Genomic DNA, 22647 nt, shown 5'->3' on the forward strand with positions numbered 1-22647 from the left:
ATCTACCCCATCCCAACAAAAATTGCCTTCTCAGCAAGCATTTGTTACTTCTTATTGATCTTTTGGATTTTAACTCCCAATCTTACCTCAGCTTCTGAGCTAATGGTACGTGTTGTTACTCCTACAGTGTAAATTCCTCCATTTGCATCTTCATGGATCTTAATGTTTGACTTTTTGTGTCTTGCCTCAAGATCACGGATTGAATCAAACAGGTCAAGAATTTCTTCATTATAAAGCTTAAAGAAATAACACAAAAGTTAATCAAAGTGCAATTTCAACATCTGCTTATTCCATAACCGTAAAGGGTTCTACAAAATAATGCTTTGATTGGAAACATCATACTTATCACATTATCCAGTGTGGGAGGGAGTGATATATTCATAAAACTAAAAGCTCAACATTGGTAACAGTATGACAGAAGATGAGGGAAGTCAGATGTGATGAAAAGTGATGCTAATCTTGAGTTTTAGAAGTTCACAAATCTCAAGATGAAAGGAAAACTGAGGGAAACAAGGAATTCCAGTTTTGAAAAATAGCTAGTCACCCAATACATAAACAGTCCTTTAACTTTAGCATCCAACCCTGTTGCAACATTTTTTTTTGTTTACACTATTTTGGCTATACTGCTTTGCACTTTCTCTTATTTCTCCTAATTTCAAAACACACTGCTCAAATACATTCTCATCCTTGCATCTCGTCTTGAAATCAAGATTCATCACATCTCCTGCTCATTTCTTCCCCAAAGAAAATACAATTACTGAATTCCTGATATCCTCTATTTTCCCTTCCATCTCAATTTACTGGGTCTTCACAACCTTGGTTGCAAGCCTGCATGCTGTACCTTCACCTAGGTTTCTCAAATGCAAAATAAAAAGGTCTCTATTTTTCATATGGTCTGGATGCTCACTAAATTTCCTTTGTATTGTAAAAAGGAAATCTAAGTTTGCAGTACAATTGTTAAATTTTCCTGATTTATTCATATTTTAATATATAAAATGACAAAAATTTATAGAATACTTTAATTTACAAACTTTCATTACTGTTTTTAGGACAACACCTAGCATTAAACTTGCATCCAGTCACGCTTAGCAGTGCAGACCTAGTCATCATGTTAACCATTGCTAGAGGCAATTCTATATAATGTAGAACACTTTAGCTTCCTGCTTTGCCTAGCTAATTGAACTAGCAGCTGTGAAAGGGCAAAAATTAGTGGTACAGGGAACAGTTTTTCCTGCATAATCATCAATAGGGCATGTTGAAACCTTGCTAAATAAATGTGAAATTGAGTTCTGACCCTCAAATAATGAATTGAAAATACACACCTCAAGAAACTGTGCATTAACTTTAAACTCTGGTGGTGGCAATCCACGTTCAACAGCAGCACGCTTTCGCTCTTCGATACCGTAGTAAAGGTGTTTTACAGCACGCGGAATTATACCATGCTCAATTTCAGTGATGTTGACATCGAATCCAGTCCCCATGGTGTATGTCTTCCCAGAGCCAGTCTGTGAGGAGACAAAGTGTTTTACCTCTCCAAAGACTTTGTTTAATACAGATTCCCATATACAAAATATTTACACTTTCACAAAGAAATTGAAGATATTGCTTTGAATTAGCACTTCTGAATTGTTGACTTAATTTTTAAAAAACAAAAATCTAATTTTTCTTCCTCCCCTCATCACTTCCTACAAAACATCATACTGAACCTCAGCCATGCAATAAACCCGATTCAAAGTCTCGGATTCACGAATTAGTTACTAAGAGGAAAGAATGGGTTTGGATTCCTCCAATTGCATCTTTCTCCCTATGAACCATCAACTCTGCTCAGCATTTTTCTTTCCCTCCGATATCTCAAAGGTAAAGATGAACCTGTAGATATGAAGCTGCATCCAAACTTGTTCAAAAGGCAGATATTCATTCACCAAAATCAGGAAGCAGGAGACAGTCTCTGATCCACAACTGTTTTATTCTCAATCCACAGTTCAGTAAACACCAGTTTATTCCCTGTCCAGAGGTACCTCCCTGACTGGGGAAAAACCAGCCCTTAAATCCAAATTGCAATGAACATCACCTGCTCTCTTTTAAAAAGCTTTCTCCAGTAGCTTATTGTTTAACCAAACTACTAATGATTTGTATTAAATTTATAGCCTGATGTTTTCCTTTAAGTATGACAGAATATAGTGTGCACAAACGTTATTAAAATAAGCTTTATGCAATATGTCGCTCACCTGACCATATGCCAAAACAGTGGCGTTGTATCCTTCCAAGCAACCATCAATAAGCTTTTCAACACACTTCAGATAGATATCCTCCTGCTGAGTATCCATGTCATAAACAAAGTCAAAAGTAAATGCTTTATCCTTTCCAAGGACAACTTGGGGCTCTCCAGGTATAACTGAGGTGCAAATATGACATCCCTCAATTTTCTCTTTAGCCAGTTGTGGACGAATTCTGTACAGAAAGAAAGGAAGGAAGGGATTGTAAACCCACTTGTACAGTTGAACCAAGAATATTAAAACTTCGCAGGATAATGTTGGCGGTTTCAATGCATGTGTCTTCCATAAAGCTTCTTTAATGTAAATTTGGGTCATTACTGTAATTTCCCTACCTTTACAGCTGGTGTTCCAAGGAGTAATTTTTTGTTGTGTTGCAGAAATGTAATCAAACAGAAAGTAGTGCTATGTTTTGACCAGAAACACTGCTACTCAGACAATGTCAATTTGTAAATGCTTTGTATTTAAGAAAACATATCTACACACAGTACAAAGAGGGGGGCGGGGGGGGGATGAACCTTGACTTTGAATCTGTAGACAGAATAACAGAATCGTTACAGTGCAGGAGGCCGCCATTTGGCCCATCATGTCTGCACTGGCTCTCCGAAAGAGCAATTCCCTCAGTTCCATTCCCCTGCCTTCTCCCCATATCCCTGCACATTCTTCCTTTTCATATAACTGTCTAATTCCCTTTTGAATGCTTCAATTGAACCTGCCTCCACCACATTCCCAGGCAGCACATTCCAGAACTTAACCACTCGCTGCGTGAAAAAGATTTTCCTCAGGTTACTTCTGCTTCTCTCACCAAATACTTTAAACTGTGCCCTCACATTCTCGATCCTTTCACGAGTGGGAACAGTTTCTCTCCATCTACTCCGTCCAGACCCCTCACGATTTTGAATACCTCTATCAAATCATCTCTCAGCCTTCTTTTCTCCAAGGAAAACAGTCCTAACTTCTACAATCTATCTTCATAACTGAAATTCCTCATCCTGGAACCATTCTCGTGAATCTTTTCTGTACTCTCTCCAATGCCACGTCTTTCCTAAAGCGCAGTGCCCAGAACTGGACGCAATACTCCAGCTGAGGCTGAACTAGTGTCTTATACAAGTACAACATAACTTCCTTGCTCTTGTACTCTATGCCCCTATTAATAAAGCCCAGGACACTCTATGCTTTATTAACCGTTCTCTCAACCTGTCCTGCCACCTTCAATGACTTATGCATATATACACCCAGGTCCTTCTGCTCCTGCACCCCCTTTAGAATTGCACCCTTTATTTTATATCATCTCTCCATGTTCTTCCTACCAAAATTAATCACTTCACATTTCTGATATAGTCAACCTTCCTCTGCAGGAAAAAAAATCCTTCCAATTACTCATCACCCACTCTTTGTTCTGAGTTGTCTATGGACAGACAGCACTAAACTGTCTTCAATTTGGCACTAATCACTAATCTCAGGAGAGTCTACAGGATATAGGAAATGGAAAAAAATTTGCACCATTGCAGTAGGGATGCTTTTTGGGGGTTGGGGCTGAGGCACGTTGCTGGGACACGGTAGCTGCAGTTTCATCTTGCAACTGGCTGGGATATAACTGATCTGGGATTGCCTGATATTATCCCATTTCAGGCACCTAGTGTCAACTAGTATCCCACATGTAGAGTGTACAAAAAGTCCCACTTCCAAGTTAATCCTGCTGTTAAGTATATGTATGTTCTTTGTGCTAGGTGGTAGCAAGCAAGACTTGGTGTTTGAAAGGCAAAGAGGACCAAATATCTGAAACCTATTTTGAGTTTCAAACTACGTAACAAGAACATGCAATCCATAATGTACGCAAGAGGTAGTTTTGAAAAGATTGCAGATGTGGGAAATAATTTACAGGGAAGGTCGTAACTTACTAACTTAACTGAGTTTTTTGAGGAAGTAACAAGAAGGATTGATGAGGGTAGTGCAGTAGGTGGGGTCTACATGGACTTTAGTAAGGCATTTGACAAGGTCCCGCATGGCAGACTTGTCAGTAAAATGAAAGCCCATGGGATACAGGGGAATGTGGCAGGTTGGATCCAGAATTGGCTCAGGGACAGGAAAAAAAGGGTGGTAGTCGACGGATGTTTTTGTGAATGGAAAGCTGTTTCCAGTGGTGTTCCACAGGGCTCAGTGTTGGATCCCTTGCTGTTTGTGGTATATATTAATGATTTGGACTTAAATGTGGGAGGCATGATTGGGAAATTTGCTGATAATACAAAAAATGGCCATGTAGTTGATAGTGAAGAGGATGGCTGTAGACTCCAGAATGATATCAATGGTTTGGCTGAGTGGGTGGAAAAGTGGCAAATGGAATTCAATCTGGAGAAGTGTGAGGTGATGCATTTGGGGAGGACAAATAAAGCGAGGGAATACACAATAAACGGGAGGATACGGAGAGGGGTAGAAGAAGTGACAGACCTTGGAGTGCATGTCGACAGGACCCTGAAGGTGACAGGACAGGTAGATAGAATGAAGAAGGCATATGGAATGCTTTCCTTTATTGGCCAAGGTATAGAATTCAAAAGCAGGGATGTAATGCTGGAACTGTATAAAATGCTGGTTAGGCCACGGTTGGAGTATTGCGTACAGTTCTGGTCACCACATTACAGAAAGGACATAATTGCTTTGGAGAGAGTACAGAGGAGATTCACAAGAATGTTGCCAGGGCTTGAAAGTTGCAGCTATGAAGAAAGATTGGAAAGGCTAGGGCTGTTTTCCTTAGAACAGAGGAGGCTGAGGTGTGACTTAATAGAGGTGTACAAAATTATGAGGGACCTAGATACAGTAGACAGGAAGCACCTGTTTCCCCTAGCAGAGAGGTCAATTACCAGGGGGCACAGATTTAAGGTGACTGGCAGAAGGATTAGAGGGGACATGAGGAAAAACTTTTTCACCCAGAGGGTAGCGAGTGTCTGGAATTCACTGCCAGGAACAGTGGTGGAGGCAGGAACCCTCAATTCTTTTAAAAGGTACCTGGACCTGCACCTGAAGTGCTGTAACCGGCAAGGTGCTGGAAGGTGGAATTAGATTGGGCGGTGAGTTTTTTTGGCCGGCTGGAACATGACGGGCTGAATGGCCTCCTTCTGTGCCGTTAATTTTCTATGGTTCTCTGGATATAGGGAAAGAGTGGCAGACTGGGATTAATTGGATAGCTCTACCAAAGACATGATGAGCTAATTGGCTTCCTTCTGTGCCGTGTCATTCTGAGTCTTATTTACACAGCAGCGGCAAACATTGTTGCTGTTCCACCATCCACACTGCTGTTTACCACATCACCATCACAAACGAAGATAAAGCTTTTAGCAGTACGTAATGCCACCTCATACAGAACTTCTAATCAAAAGGTATAAGCTTCAGGAATTGATTATTTTTGTTACAAGACTATGACTTTTTGAAAAGAATGAGTCTGAGAACTGAATGACTGTGGAGGGGGGAATAACCAGATGGAAGTCTCTAAAATGTTGTGGGAAGGGGCCTGTGCAATGCTGCAGTATTACCAACATCCAACAGAATACCAGAATGACAAAAGGCTACAACATGTTAATTCTTTTGAATAATTTAGGTTTAACCATGTAGTGTATGGAGTATGATGTAACAAGGAATGGGAATTAACAAGACGGGCGGCACAGTGGTTAGCACCGCAGCCTCACAGCTCCAGGGACCCGGGTTCAATTCTAGGTACTGCCTGTGCGGAGTTTGCAAGTTCTCCCTGTGACCGCATGGGTTTTCGCCGGGTGCTCCGGTTTCCTCCCACAGCCAAAGACTTGCAAGTGATAGGTAAACTGGCCGTTGTAAATTGCCACCTACCTACACTAGGGGTAGGGAATATGGGATTACTGTAGGGTTAGTATAAATGGGTAGTTGTTGGTCGGCACAGACTCGGTGGGCCGAAGGGCCTGTTTCAGTGCTGTATCTCTAAATAAATAAATAAAAGACAATGGAATCTAGGCCACTTGTAGTTCTTAATGTATGGTACAGGAATATTAAAATCCAGATTTTTGTCATCCTTAAATCAACATTCTCGCCTACATATCCTCATTTGAACAAACTGCTTCCTACTCCAAAAGGACAATTTTTTTGGTGACCCAGAGCTAATTGGCCAAATCATTCCTCCATGATTATCTTTTTGCATTGAATTTTAAACATTACTGAGGAAAAGCATACGACTCCCATTGCATATACAGTCAAGCCATTCAAACAAGCACGTGTCATTCAACCAAAAGAGAAAATTTATAGACAGAAGCTATTCATGACTTTTAAGAGAAGAAATCATTCAATGAGTGGCAGTAGGGTGGGAAAGGAAGAGAGGTTTACACAAACATTTGTTAGGTACCAGTGAGCTACCGGTGCAGAGTAAAGTTATTAGGTATAATTTTCTTAGATTCTTTTATATACAATTACAGAGTATCACAGAATCTTAGAATTGTTACAGCGCAGGAGGCGGCCATTCGGAACATCGTGTCCGCACTGGCTCTCCGAAAGAGCAATTCCCAGTCCCACTGCCCTGCCTTCTCCCCCTAACCCTGCACATTCTTCCTTTTCATATAACTGTCTAATTCCCTTTTGAATGCTTCAATTGAACCTGCCTCCACCACGTTCCCAGGTAGCGCATTCCAGACCTTTACCACTCGCTGTGTGAAAAAGATTTTCCTCATATCACTTTCGCTTCTCTTACCAAATACTTGAAATCTGTGCCCTCCCGTTCTTGATCCTTTCACAAGTGGGAACAGTTTCTCTACACTGTTCAGACCCCTCATGATTTTGAATACCTCTATCAAATCACCTCTCAGCATTCTCTTCGCCAAGGAAAACAGCCCCAACCTCTCCAATCTATCTTCATAACTGAAATTCATCATCCCTGGAACCATTCTCATGAACCTCTTCTGTACTTTCTCCAATTCCCTCACATCTTTCCTCAAGTGTGGCGCCCAGAATTACTGCAATACTCCAGCTGAGCCCGAACTAGTATCTTACACAAGTTCAACATAACCTCCTTGCTCTTTTACTCTATGCCTCTATTAATATAGACCAGAACACTCTATGCTATATTAACTGCTCTCTCAACTTGTCCTGCCACCTTTAACGACTTATGCACATATACACCTAGGTCCCTCTGCTCTTACATCCCCTTTAGAATCGTGCTCTTTATTCTATATTGTCTGTCCATATTCTTCCTACCAAAATGAATCACCTCATATTTCTCTGCATTGAACTTCATCTGCCACCTATCTGCCTATTGCAACAACTTGTCTATGTCCTTCTGAAATTCTACACTATCCTCCTCACAGTTCCAAGTGCTTCCAAGCTTCTTACCATCTGCAAACTTTGAAATTGTACCCTGTACACCAAGGTCTAGGTCATTAACACATCAGGAAAAGTAAGGGTCCCAACACTGATCCCTGGGGAACTCCATTACAAACCTTCCTCCAGCCCGAAAAACATCCATTAACCACTACTCTTTGTTTCCCGTCACTCAGCCATTTTCGTATCCATGTTGCTACAGTCCCTTTTATTCCATGAGTTACAAGTTTGCTCACAAGTCTGTTGTGTGGCACTGTATCAAATGCCTTTTGAAAGTCCATGTACACCACATCAACAGCATTGCCCTCATCAATCCTCTCTGTAACCTCCTCAAAAAACTCCAGCAAGTTAGTTAAACATGATTTTCCTTTTAGAAATCCATGCTGGCTTTCCTTAATTAATTTGCATTTGTCCATGTGACTATTGATTTTGTCCCAAATTATTTTTTCTAGAGGTTTTCCCACCACCGAAGTTAAACTAATTGGCTTGTAGTTGCTGGGCTTATCTTTAAAGCCTTTTTTGAACAAGGGTGTAATGTTTGCAATTCTGGCACAGAGTCTAAGGAAGACTGAAAAATTACAGCCAGTGCCTCTGCGATTTCCACCCTCACTTCCCTCAGTATCCGGTCCTGGTGCTTTATCCACTTTAAGTGCAAGACAGCCTATCCGATACTTCCTCCATCAATTTTAAACCCCTCTAGTGTCCGACTTACCTCCTCTTTCAACATTCCTTGGTAAAGACAGATGCAAAGCATTCATTTAATACCTCAGCTATGCCCTCTGCCTCCATGTGTAAACCTCCTTTCTGGTCTCTAATCGGCCCCACTCCTCCTTTTAATACCCTTTTACTACTTATATGCCTATAGAAAACTTTGGGATTTTCTTTAATGCTAGTTGCCAGTCTCTTCTCATGCTCTCTCTTTGCTCCTCTTATTTGCTTTTTCACTTCCCCTCTGTACCTTCTATTTTCAGTCTGCTTCTCAATAGTATCAGTCATAAGCACACTTTTTCTTCTTTATCTTAATCTCTACCTCTTTTGTCTTCCAAGGAGCTCTGGATTTGTTTGCTCTACTTTTCCCCTTCAAGGGAACATACTACAACTGTGCCCGAACTATCTCTTCTTTGAAGGTAGCCCATTGTTCATCTACTGGTTTTCCTGCCAGCTTTTGACTCCAAGTTATTCACCCCAGCTCTATTCTTACCCCATAGAAAATGGCCTTCCCCCAATTAATTATTCATACCCTGGATTGCTCTTTGTCCTTTTCCATAGTCAGCCTAAACCTTTATGATACAATGATCACTATCCTCTAAATGCTCTCCTACGGATACTTGATCCACTTGGCCCACCTCATTCCCAAGAACCAGGTCTAGCAGTGCCTCCTTTCTTGTTGGACTAGCAACATATTGTTGTAGGAAAATTTCCTGACCACACTCTAGGGACTCTTGCCCTTCACTGCCCTTTACACTATCATTCCAGTCTATGTTTGGATAATTAAAGTCCCCCATTAAAACAACCCTTTAATTTTTGCACCTATAATTTCCTTGCAAATGTGTTGCTCCACATCCTTCCCACTAGCTGGTGGTCTATAGACAACACTGAGCAATGTAACCGCACCTTTTTTGTTCCTTAGCTCTAGCCAAATTGATTCTGTCCTCAACCACTCTGGGACATCCTTTTTCTCCAGCACTGCAATGCTCTTTTTAATCAATACTGCTATCCCTCCCCTTTTTTTCCCTTTCCTATCTTTCCTGAACACCCTGTATCCAGGAATATTTAACACCCAGTCCTGCCCTTCTTTGAGCCAGGACTTTGTTATAGCCACAAGATCATATTTCCACAAGGAAATCTGCGCCTGTACCTCACCAGTCTTATTAACCATACTCCATGCATTCACATACATTCACATTAACCCTGATTCAGACTTTATTTCTTTCTCCCTTACTCTGACCCCACCTAATAACGTACTATTCCCTACTCTAGTGCCATCTATTTCCCCCAGTATTCCTCTCTAACACTTGTCCTGGTGCCCACACCCCTGACTAGTTACCAGTTCTGCTTCCCCCTCAATCTGAGCTTCCTCTCAGGTTCCCATCCCATCCCCCTGACAATTTAGTTTAAACCCTCCCCAACAGCACTAGCAAATCTCCCTGCAAAGATATTCGTCCCAATCCTGCTAAGATGCAACCCGTCCAACTTGTACAGATCCCAACTGCCACAGAACTGGTCCCAATGTCTCAGAAATCTGATGCCCTCCCTCTTACACCAATTCTCCAGCCATGTGTTCAATCGCTCAATTCTCCTATTCCTTTGCTCACTTGCACGTGGGACTGGGAGTAATGCTGAGCTTACTGTTTTTGAGGTCCTGCTTTTTAATCTCCTTCCTAGCTCCCTAAAATCTGCTTTTGGACCTCATCCCCCTTCTTACCTATGTCACTGGTGCCAATGTGGACCATGACCTCTGGCTGTTCACCCTCCCCCAGAAGAATGTCCTGCAGCCTCTCCATGACATCCTTGACTCCAGCACCAGGGAGGCACACACCATCCTGGAGTCACATTTAGTGCCACAGAAATGCCGGTCTGTTCCTCTAAATAATGAATTCCCTATCACTACTGTTCTTCCACTCCTCTTCCTCCCCTCCAGTGCAGCTGAGCCAACTGTGGTGCCACAAACATGGCTCTGACTGCACTCCTGAAAAACCATCACCCTCACCAGTATCCAATATGGAAAACTGATTAGTGAGTGAGATCATATCAGGGGACTCCTGCACTACCTGCCTGGTTCTCAGACTGCCTGGTCGTCACCCAGTCCCCATCTGCCTGCATGCCCCTAATCTGTGGTGTAACCACCTCCCTAAACGTGCTATCCACGTAGGCCTCCGCCTCGCAAATGCACAACAGTGACTCCAGCCGCCGCTTGAGTTCTGAAACCCAGAGCTCAAGCTTCTGCAGCCGGTGGGATTTCACCATAGAGGCCTACTCCGGTCAGGAAAAAGGAACCCGACCGAACCACAGCAGACCCGAGCCCGACTTGGCCAGAGTCCCTCCAATTTAGCCCCGGGCCCGACCCGACCATCCGTTTACTTACCTTCCTGACACAGAACCTGCAAGAAGCTGCAGCGCATGCGTGATGACACGTGATGCGTCACAGTGACGTCACTCGCTCACTGCTTAGACTCAATTTTGTCCCGGACTCCCAGCTGAGGTAAGTTTTTTTAAATTTCAATACTTAGCGTGTGTGTCCGGCCCAATCCGCCCCGACCCAAACCCGAAAGCCAGATCCTGAAGATGGGCCCGACCCAAACCCGACACGTCATCTGGTCCGGGTCGGGTAGCAGGCCTCTACTTCACCAGTTATTTGCTAATTAACTGTTAAGATTGTAAAAGTTATTGGTAACTAACATAGCTGATTTTCAGTATTACAACCCTAAAAGACTATCCACTTGAAAAAGTTATTAAACTGGGAATAAAAATACATAAGCACACTCATGCCTTCAAATGACAGGTGGCTTCAAATGTCACTCTTCTTAACCCCAATCAAGTTCATACACTTGCCCTTTTTGTACTATCTACAGTTGTACATAGTCAAAATCTATTCTAGTTCTATCATCTTATTAACCAAAGTGACGACCTTTTTTCTCCATTCCTCCAAAGCATTGCAAAATACATCTGCTCCCTGAGATTTTACTTTAGAATAAGGTTTTGCACATTTGGCGTCACTATTTCAGATGCCAACTTAATTTTGTCGAGGACAAGAGTTTATTTCAGGAGAACGTTTCTAACAAAATGAGTACACTGAGGGCCAAAGTAGACTGGTATAGGATTAGTGAATGGCATATCTATAAATGCATGCAAGGAATACCATTACTACCTATTAGGCAAATACTTTCCCCTTTTCTATATTTCCACATTATTTCTAAGATTTAGCATTCATGTTTAAGGCTATGTCAAACAAGCTCACTTTAGAACCGTCTTACATTATCCAGTCCAAGTTTCATCAGTTACATAAGCCGGAACCCAGGAATGTAATACATAATGTGCAATACTCCTACTTAGCCAAAGATAAAGGCAAGCACAGTTCATTGAAGAACACTACTTTAACAACATCTATTATACCACCACATGGTTAAGCATTGCAACACAACACACGTAGCACCTAATTCAATCTTAGTGGATTTTTGCTTACATACAGCATTACAGAGCTGTACTCAAGGTCCAAAAGTGCAGTACAGTTTAGCAAGGTTAAATAAAAAACAAACAAAATTGAAAGTGCTAGAAAGCTGAAATAACTGCTGACTTCTTGGCAGTGCTTCCAAAATGTTTTGTTTTTCTTTTAGCAAGGTTAAGCTTACAACTCACATTCAACTGATCACCTGACAATTTCAGCAATTAGAAAGATAAAACATACAACTTCTTCCTGAGCAGACTGGCTGCCACAGCATTGACTCCAAGGATGCTCAGTTTCTCCTCCAGGGTCCCCCTGAAGAAATGCTATTGTGGTTGCTGGTGTCTTTCTGTTGTCATCTTCACTGATGTTGTATCTTTTTACTTGAGCTGAGTTGAGAGACTACAGCTGTTAAAGCAATTGCTGCAATGCACATGGTTCATTAAACTTTTTATCCCTTTTGTTTTAGCAGAATGTTTCAAACTTCAAGAATTTTTTTTAAACTTCACCCTTTTTGTAAAGCTCCCAAGCACTTTTCGCACCTGCTTTGCTAATCTCTACGTTAAGATTAGAGGTGGAGCAAAGCATGGCTATATACAATAAAGTTTCTTTTAAGATAAGTAAATATGAATGGTGGTAAAACCCTAGGAGCCAAATCACAAATGGTTGGTTCTGCTACATAGGTCCTTTCTATAAGGCATTCAGCTAGAACGGTACGTATCAAGATCTGACCACCAGATGCCACTCAGTTTTGACAAAAACTATTAACTTATAGAATCAAAGAATGGTTACAGCACATAAGAAAGCCATCTGGGAAATCCTGTCCGTGCTAGCTCTCTGCAAAAGCAACTCAGTTAATCCCACTCAGCTGCCCTTTTCCCCAGAACCCTGCAATTTTTTTTTTTCTCCAGATAACTCTTTTGAAAGTCACAATTGAATTTGCCTTCATCATATTCTCAGGCAGTACATTCCAGATCTGAACCACTCGCTACATAAAGTTATTCAAGTCGCCTGTGGTTCTCTTCCCATTCAACTTAAATTGGTGACCTCTGGTTCTCAAATAAAAAGCAAAATACTGCAGATGCTGGAAATCTGAAATAAAAACAAAGTGCTAGAAATACTCAGCAGGTTTGGCAGCATCTTTGGAGAGAGAAACAATTAACATTTCAGAACTGTGACCTTTCATCCGAACTGGCCAGTTTGGACCTGAAAGGGTAACTCTGCTTCTCTCTCCACAGATGCCGCAAGACCTGCTGAGTATTTCCAGCACTTTGTCTTTATAACTTCTGGTTCTCGATCCTTCCACCACCGGGACAGTTTCTTCCCATCTACTCTGTCCAGACCCCTCATGACTTTGAACACCTCTATAAAATCTCCTCTCAACCTTCTCCAGGGAGAACATTCCCAGCTTTTCCAATCTATCCACATAACTGAAGTACCTAATCCTTGAAACCATTCCCATAAATCTTTTCTGCATCCTCTCTAATGCCTTCACAACCTTCCTAAAGTGTGGTGCCCAAATTGGATTCAAATGCCAGTTGAGGCCGAACCAGTGTTTTATACAGGTTCACTGTAACTTCCTTCCTTTTGTACTCTACGCCTCTATTTAAATAGCCCACGATCCGTTTGCCTTCATAATCGCTTTCTCAACTGCCCTGTTACCTTCAATGATTTGTGCACATGTACACCCAGGACACTCTGCTCCTGCATCCCCTTTTGAATTGTACCCTTTATTTTATATTTCCTTTCTCACTCCTCCTACCAGAATGCATCACTTCAAACTTCTCTGCATTAAATTTCATTTGCCACCTGTCCACCCATTCCAACAGCCTGTCAATGTCTTCTTGAAGTCTATCACTATCCTCCTCACAATTCAAAATAATTTTAAGTTTGGTGTCAGATTAGATTAGATTAGATTAGAGATACAGCACTGAAACAGGCCCTTCGGCCCACCGAGTCTGTGCCGAACATCAACCACCCATTTATACTAATCCTACACTAATCCCATATTCCTACCAAACATCCCCACCTGTCCCTATATTTCCCTACCACCTACCTATACTAGTGACAATTTATAATGGCCAATTTACCTATCAACCTGCAAGTCTTTTGGCTTGTGGGAGGAAACCGGAGCACCCGGAGAAAACCCACGCAGACACAGGGAGAACTTGCAAACTCCACACAGGCAGTACCCGGAATCGAACCCGGGTCCCTGGAGCTGTGAGGCTGCGGTGCTAACCACTGCGCCACTGTGCCGCCCTGTCATCTGCAAATGAAGAGTCAAGGTCATTAATGTATATCAAGAAAAGCAGTGGTCCTAATATCAATCCTTGGGGAATCTCACTGTATACCTTCCTCCAGTCTGAGAAACAACCATCTACCACTACTTTTTCCTGTCACTCAGCCAACTTTGTACCCATGCTGTCAATGTTTCGTTTGTTCCATGGGCTTTGACTTTGCTGGCAAGTCTGTTATGCGACACTATCAAATGCTTTTTGGAAGTCCATGTACACCACATCAATAGCATTACCCTCATCAACCTTCTCTCTCATCAAAAACATTCAAAATTTGCCCTTAGCAAATCCATGCTAGCTTTCCTAAATTAATCCACATTTGCCCAAATGACTTAACATTGTCCTGGATCATTTCTAAAAGATTTTCCACCAGGTTAGACTGACTGACTAGTTGCTGGACTTATCCTTGCACCTTTTTTGAACGATGTAACATTTGCAGTTCTCCAGTCCACTGGCACCGCTTCTGCATCTGAGGAGGATTATGGCCAGTGCTTCTGCAAATTCCACCCTTACTTCCTTCGGATGCATCTCATCTAGTCCTGGTGAAATCAACTTTAAGTGCAACCAGCTTTCTAATACCTCCTCTATCAATTTTTAGCCCAACCAGTGTCTCAACTACCTCTTCCTTCACGATGACTTTAGCAGCATCTTCTTCCTTGGTAAAGACAGATGTGATGCACTCACTTAGTACCTCAGCCATGTCCTCTGCTTACATGCATAAATCCCCTTTTTGGTACTTAATCACCCCCACCCCTCCTTTTACTATCTTTTTTTTTCGTTTTGTGGGATGGCTAGGCCAGCATTTGTTGCCCATCCCAAAGTGTCCTTGATCTGAGTGGCTTGCTAGGCCATTTCAGAGGGCATTTTATGAATCAATCACAATCACACCAGTCGCTGAAGGAAAGCATGCAGGTGCAACAGGTGATAAAAAAAGCAAACGGTATGTTATCCTTCATAACAAGAGGATTCGAGTACAGGAGCAGGGATGTCTTGCTGCAATTGTACAGGGCCTTGGTGAAGCCACACCTGGAATAGTGCGCGCAGTTTTGGTCTCCTTATCTGAGGAAGGATGTTCTTGCTATACAGGGAGTGCAGCGAAGGTTTACCAGACTTATTCCTGGGATGGCGGAACTGACGTATGAGGAGAGATTGAGTCGGTTAGGATTATATTCGCTGGAGTTCAGAAGAGTGAGGGGGAGATCTCAGAAACCGATAAAATTCTAACAGGACTTGACAGGGTAGATGCAGGAAGGATGTTCCCGATGGTGGGGGAGTCCAGAACCAGGGGTCATAGTCTAAGGATACAGAGTAAACCTTTCAGGACTGAGATAGGAGACATTTCTTCACCTAAAGATTGGTGAGCCTGTGGAATTCGCTACCACGGAAAGCAGTTGAGGCTGAAACACTGTTTTCAAGAAGGAGTTAGATATAGCTCTTCTGGCGGAAGGGATCAAAGGATATGGGGGGGAAAGTGGGAACAGGTTGGATGATTAGCCATATTCAAGGAATGGCAGAGCAGGCTCGAAGGGCTGAATAGCCTACTCCTGCTCCTATTTTCTATATTTCTATATTTTTTTTATTGCTGCGGATCTGGAGTCACATGTAGGCCAGACCAGGTAAGGATGGCAGATTTCCTTCCCTAAAAAGACATTAATGAACCAGATGGGTTTTTAAAACAATCAATGATTTCATGGTCATTAGACTAGCTTTTTAATTCCAGATTTATGAACTGATTTCAAATTTCACCAACTGATGTGGTGAGATTTGAACCCATGACCCCAGAGCATTGGCCTGTTACTAGTCCAGTGACATTACTACTACGCCACTGCCTCCCCTATATTTATATGCCTACAGAAGATGTGTGGATTCCCTTTTATGTTAGCTGCCAGTCTCTTCCCAGACTTTCTTTGCCTCATTTCTTTTTTCACTTCCCCTCTGAACTTTCTATATTCAGCCTGGTTCTCAATTGTATTATCCACCTGATATCCATCATATACACCCTTTTTCTGCTTCATCTTACTCTCTATTTTTTTTCATCATTCAGGGAGCTCTCACTTTCGTTGTCCTACATTTCCCCTTCGTGGGAATGTACCTCGACTGCACCAAAACCATCTCCACTTGAATGGCAGTCCATTGCTCCATTAACAGTTTTGCCTGCCAATCTTTGATTCCAATTTACCTGGGCCAGATCCTTCTCTCTCGACTGAAATTGGCCCTCCACAATTATTTTTTACTCTCGATTGCTCTTTGCCCTTTTCCATAGCTAACCTAAACCTTATGATACTACAATCACTGTCCCCGAAATGTTCCCCTACTGCCACTTGATCCATTTCATTCCCCAGAACCAAATCCAGCAATGCTTCCTTCCTTATTAGGCTGGAAACACATGGATCTAGAAAATTCTCCTGAACACTTAAGAAATTCTTCTCCCTCTCTGCCCTTTATACTTTTACTATCCCAGTCTATATTAGGATAATTCAAGTCCTCCATTACAACTTGACTAAAATGCTTGCACCTCTGATTTCCTTTCAATTTCGTTCCCCTATATCTTTCCCACTTGTTGGTGACCTATAGTAGTGGAATGGTACCTCTATTGTTTCTAGACTCTAACCAAATAGATTCTGTCCTTGACCCCTCTGGGACATCCTCTCTCTCCAGAACTATAATATTCTCCTGATTCAATACTGCTACCCCTCCTCCTTTCTTTCCTTCCCTATCTTTCCTGAACATCTTGTATCATATAATATTTACTACCAGTCCTGCCCTTTTGAGAGCCAGGTCTATCGCCACATCATCATATTCCCTGGTGTCTATCTGCACCTGTAGCATGCCAATCTTATTTACCACACTCCGTGTGTTCACATACATGCACTATAAAACTAATTTAGAGCTTATTGCATTCCCTCTTAATCTGACCCCACCAAATACCTTACTATTTCTTACTCTAGTGCTATCTGTCGCTCCCAATCCATTGTGCACCTTGTTTCTACTTTTTAATGTTACATCATAGCTCTCACCCACAAGTTTGTTTAAACGCTTCCCAGTAGCACTAGCAAACCGCCCTGCAAGGACATTGGTCGTGGCTCTGTTGAAGTGCCGCTCAGCCTGTACAAGTCCCACCACCGCCACAACCGGTCCCAATGCCCAAGAACCTACAGCCCTCCCTCCTGCATCCTCCCACGCATTCATTTGTTCTATTCTCCTATTTCTATACTCACTAGCAATTGGCACTGGCAGTAATCTGCAGACTATTACCTTTGAGGCCCTGCTTGCTAGTCTCCTTCCCACAGAAACATAAGAAATAGGAGTAGGCCCGTTGGGCCTGCTCCGCCATTCAAAAAAGATCATGGCTGATCGTCTAATTCAGTACCCTGTTCCCGCTTTCGCCCCATATCCCTTGATCTGTTTGGCATTAATATATCTATCGCCTTCTTGAATATATTTAATGACTTGGCCTCCACTGCGCCTTCTGCGGTAGAAAATTCCACAGGTTCACCCCCTCAGTGAAGAAATTTCTCATCTCGGTTCCAAATGGCATACCCCGCATCCTGAGATTGTGACCCCTGATTCTGGACTACCCAGCCAACTAGATATCCCTGCATCTAGTCCTGATAGAATTTTCTAGGTTTCTATGAGATCCCCTCTCATTCTTCTAAACTCGAGTGAATATAGGCCTAGTCGACCCAATCTCTCCTCATATGTCAATCCTGCCATCCCAGGAATCAGCCAAGTAAATCTCCTTTGCACTCCCTCCATGGCAAGAACATCCTTCCTCAGATGAGACCAAAACTGCGCACAATACTCCAGATGTGGTCTCACCAAGGCCCTGTATAACTACAGTAAGACATCCAAGCTCCTGTACTCAAATCCTCTTGCAATGAAGGCCAACATACCATTCACCTTCCTAACTGCTTGCTGCACCTGAATGCTTGCTTTCAGCGACTGGTGTACAAGGACAGCCAGGTCTCATTGCACCTCCCCCTTTCCCAATCGATCACCATTCAGATAATCTGCCTTTGTTTTTACAACCAAAGTGGATAACCTCACATTTATCCATGTTATACTGCAACTGCCATGCATTTGCCCACTCACCCAACTTGTCCAAATCACATTGGAGCCTCTTTGCATCCTCCTCACAGCCCGCCCCCCCCCCCCCCCACCCCCCAGCACCCTCAAATCTGCCTGCAGGACTTCATCTCTCTTTCTACTTAAGTTATTGGTACAGATATGAACCATGACCGCTGACTGTTTGCCCTCCCCCCTCAGCACTCTGCAACCACTCTGTCAACCATGACCCTGCAGCAGGGAGGCAAAAATACCACCCTGAAATCACATCTGCAGCCACAAACACCTATCTGTTTCCTTAATAGAATCCCCTATCACTACTGCTTTTTCATTCCTCCTCCTCCTGCCCCACTATACTGCTGAGCCACCTGTGATGCCATGGACTTGGCTCCAGCCACACTCCGCAAATGAGCCATCACTCTCGCCAGTATTCAGAACTGAATACTGGTTGGAAAGTGAAATACACTCAAGGGGCTCCTGTACTACCTGCTGGGTCCTCCTTGACTGCCTGGCAATCACCTATTCCCTCTCCAGCTGCACTGCGTAAAGCTGTGGGGTGACCACATCCAGAAACATGTTATCCACGAAACACTCAGCTCCAAAACCTGGAGCTTGAGCTGCTCCAGCCAATGCCATTTCCTGCACATGTGCTTGTTCAGGACACAAAAGCATCCTGGAGTTCCCACATGGAACAGGATGTGTACTTCACGGGACCGAAATGCTTTGCTATGCCTCTATTTATCAGACTATTAATGGACTTAACAGAAATAAACTTGAGACTTAAAGATTCACCAGCTGTTAGTACTATTTCAAGATCGAGATACTGGCTGCAAAACTCTCCTGTTGAAGTCTTGCTATTACAAGACATAGCACATCTATGCAAATGCTCAGTTCACTGTTAGGAAACTAAAAGCACGACCCCAATTATTCCAGGTTTCTTGCACACTAGTCCTTTCGTTGCCAGACCCACAGTGCATAATGTATCATTTTCCCATAACCTTGTGGGGTCTGGTTCAGTCTAATAGCCGAATGGAAACAGCAGGCTGCAGAGGTGCTTTGAGTTTCAGCTTAAAACAACTCAAGGGTAAACATTTGTTTTACAGAGTGCCTACACTGTGATTTAGAATGGCTGGATTTAATAATGTGGGGTTGTTATATTTTGTACACAGTTGGAGAACTTTAATCAGGACATGGAAATTCTCTGCTACAACCTTACTGGGGCCAATAATTAGGCAATTGGAATGTTTTCAAATACACCATAAAGAGAACAAATATATCAATACTGGTTCATGATTTAACAAAAAAAGGGAAAGAATAGGATATAAAACATCAGTAAAAATCAGTTTGACTTATTCACCAAAAGCTTAAACAAAATAAATGAGGGAATACAATCCCCAAATTACCAGTAAAACCTTGTGTAACAAAAACAATTAGATTTTTTGTAGCTATGCATGTCAGGCATGCATGGTAGCAAATAAGGTGAATCATTTATCAGGGAAAATTGATATAATTTCTATCTGTACATAAATTTTGTCTCTTTCAGCTTGAGATGGGATCAGGTATGGCACGTAGCTTTCTATCTTTAATACAGTTCTGTAAAAAGAAAATTAAAAACTGCAAATGCTGAAAGCATGGGTTAATCAACGTCTAAAAAAAGGAAGGATATGTTTTTGTTGCAGTTTTAGATCCTTTAACTTGAGGTGGCTAGATATGTCCCTACTGGGAGCATCCACAGTGTCCATCTGTGGTAAATTTCTCAGCTGCTCGATTTAGTGACTCTTAAACAGGGTTTCCATTTATATTAGCCATCTAGCAAGCCAAACAAAATCCTTCAGAAACTGAAAAACAACCAAACTCCTCCATAAAACTGAAAAAAGGTCACGGGGTGGAGGTTAGGGAATGAACAGATAAAAACTGAGTCAAATATGCTGGTTCCAGTCAGAGGCAATTATTGTTCAAAATTCTTGAAACAGTTTTTTTTTTAAAAAAGCTATCAAGAAGCAAAATTCAAATCTCAGTCGTGCAGTGAACAGGCATTAAAAGAACAAAAAGGAACATTAAAATAATTAAAAGGAGGTAGAAGAAAAAAAATACTCTAAACTGGAAGTGAAAGTTGCAAGGGGATGCTGTTAGTGGCAGGCGCCAAAGGTAACAGCTTCAGTATTCTAGGTGTCAAACAAGAGAAAGTTCTGACTTTAATCAGGCTCGCAATATGACAGCACCAAAACATTTCATAGGTTGAGATTAAGCTTTGGATTTTTCAGCACGTGGGCACTAACCCCACACAAGCAAACTGTGTCTGTAAAGGTAAAGCACAGAGATAGAGATGAAAAAGAGTTTATGGATAGATCCTTGGGTGATAGTGTGCAGGAGGGAAGAGAAGTCATTGCTGGAGATGAACTTGGCGAGTACAGATTAGTGGGAATGAAACCAGGCAAGGAGTCCTAATGAGCTAGAGAACAGTTAGAGTTGATCACGTCATCCTCCTCTATCAAATGCCACAGAAGGAGTCGGCACCATGATCAGTCACAAAGAATGTTGCTCAAAAGTTTGGCTAGGTCCATTTCAGTGCTGAGGGGGAGCAGTCCTCAGAAAGATAAGTGACAACATATTCAAGAATCTTAAAAATGGCACCGAAATGGTCCTTGCCAAATTTTGATAATTAGAGGCATGTTAAAGTAGCTTTGTCAAAAATATAATTACAGCAGCTCTGGAGCAGAGAGGGACAGCACCTGAAGGAAGGGAAATACAGAATGGAGCGGTGATCAATAGAGCAAATGCTGAGTCTCTTGGATGATATGAGTATTAGAGAATGAGCTCATAAATCCTGAAGAATTTTGCTTTTGTACGATTTAGGATCAGATATATACTACTTCACCCAATATAAATTTAAAACAAAAATAGCATTAATGAACAAACCTTGGCCATGCAACCACTTCAAATAATGGATAATTATTAATAAATTTGGTTAAGAAATTTCAAATTGATTTGAAGAAACACAAATTAAAAATTGTAAATACTGCATTCGGATGTATAAAGTCAGCCTTGAAATCATGTCCTGAAGCTCATAAGCCAGTTTGTTTATGTTATAAGATCTAAGATGAGTCTTCACAAATACGAGATTCAACTTCAGCTTATCCAATTGTTTATAAATGGCTGATCTCACAATATAAGATTGAAGATCACACTTTTGATAATTTTTCCTTTTGGTTCGTCGAAAACAAAAATTTAATCTGATATCAGTTGTTAGACTGCAACCACAAGCTATAACCAATGATCAGATTTCCGATCTTGAAGCTTTTTAATGTTCCCTGCTTTAAGGCAATAGCAAAAGTCAAAACATCCTCCAACTAACTGAATTGAAAGAATCAGTTTTATCTTAAACAAATGCAGAAAGATAATACTCCAAGTCTCAGAACTGTTCAAACTACTCTAGGTGAAAACAAACCCTTCACACATGATAAAATTAAAGCAAAAGACCCTTTTCATTTTTCCCTTCAATCTTTTCCTTTCGGAAACGATGAACTGTCGGGATCCAGCTTCATAGATACCTTAAAGTGGCTTGTGTGTGTAGCTTGTTAGTAAGCAGCAAACTATTCAACTGCAGGAGGATTCATTATTAAGCCAAAATCATGCCCCGGCCAATATATCTGAACAAGTTGTTGGATAGTTATCAAGATCAAGAACCCCGACACCATGGCCAATTCTAACATTCTTTTAGCTTCTGAGAGATTTGCTCAACTCAGCCCAGATGGTGATCAAATCCAGGATTTTGATCTCTTCTCAGCAGTATTCAAACAACAGGCCCGTTGTGGTCCGTAAACTCTGGTAATTTGGCCCACTAATCCCAAACAATTTAATTCCATTTTCTTTTTTCACCTGTCTGTACTGCTTGAATTTTGTAGACGGTGACATTTAGACAAGACTGCTCTTGATGCTACTGCTTCTTTGGTGGAAATGTTCTACATTCGAATATCCAAGTATCAACAGCTGATATATGCGCATATTAAAAACATTAACATTTAACCTGTACATGCAGCCCATGAGACTCTATGCTATGCACCAAAACAGTCCACAAAGACGAAAAGCTTGGACAATATGATTCAGTTACTCAATGGGTTAATTAAGCCTCCTAATATTTTTAAGTCTTCCAATTTATTAAAATGCACCTCTCTTGCCATAACTTCCAAACTTCAATTCCAAATACAGACTGAGTTGTGTTTTCAGTCCATTTATGTATGTTTGTGTACTACAATTAATTGTGGTTGTTTCTCCACCTGAAGGGCTAATTATATCCTTATTAATAGTCATTTGGTAGTATAGAATGTGAGTATTGCTGAAAAGAGACACATTTTGTCAAAACTTTTCATCTTGCACTTATCAGGACAATTCGCAAGAATACCAACGTAAGGGAAACAACCAATTTATACTATGAGAAGAGAGTGCTGATTGCAACACTATTTTCTCTCTCTCTCTCCTCATCTATTTTCAGCAATATATTATTGAGTAATCAGAAATGCAC

At 41.7% G+C, this 22647-nt stretch overlaps 1 protein-coding gene across 4 annotated transcripts in view; it reads right to left on the reverse strand.

Moving 5' to 3' along the window:
• The window catches only part of kif21a (kinesin family member 21A), a 157184-nt gene that overhangs the window by 116429 nt on the left and 18108 nt on the right, over positions 1-22647 (reverse strand). For all 4 annotated transcript variants that reach the window (XM_068059017.1, XM_068059015.1, XM_068059016.1 and 1 more), the window contains exons 2-4: positions 2229-2451; positions 1323-1505; positions 87-236 (exon numbers count right to left, since the gene is read on the reverse strand). In XM_068059017.1, the coding sequence (XP_067915118.1) occupies positions 87-236; positions 1323-1505; positions 2229-2451 (556 nt within the window). The remainder of the gene's footprint in view (positions 1-86; positions 237-1322; positions 1506-2228; positions 2452-22647) is intronic.

Source organism: Heterodontus francisci, chromosome 27 (assembly GCF_036365525.1).
Source record: "Heterodontus francisci isolate sHetFra1 chromosome 27, sHetFra1.hap1, whole genome shotgun sequence".
NCBI lineage: Eukaryota > Metazoa > Chordata > Chondrichthyes > Heterodontiformes > Heterodontidae > Heterodontus > Heterodontus francisci.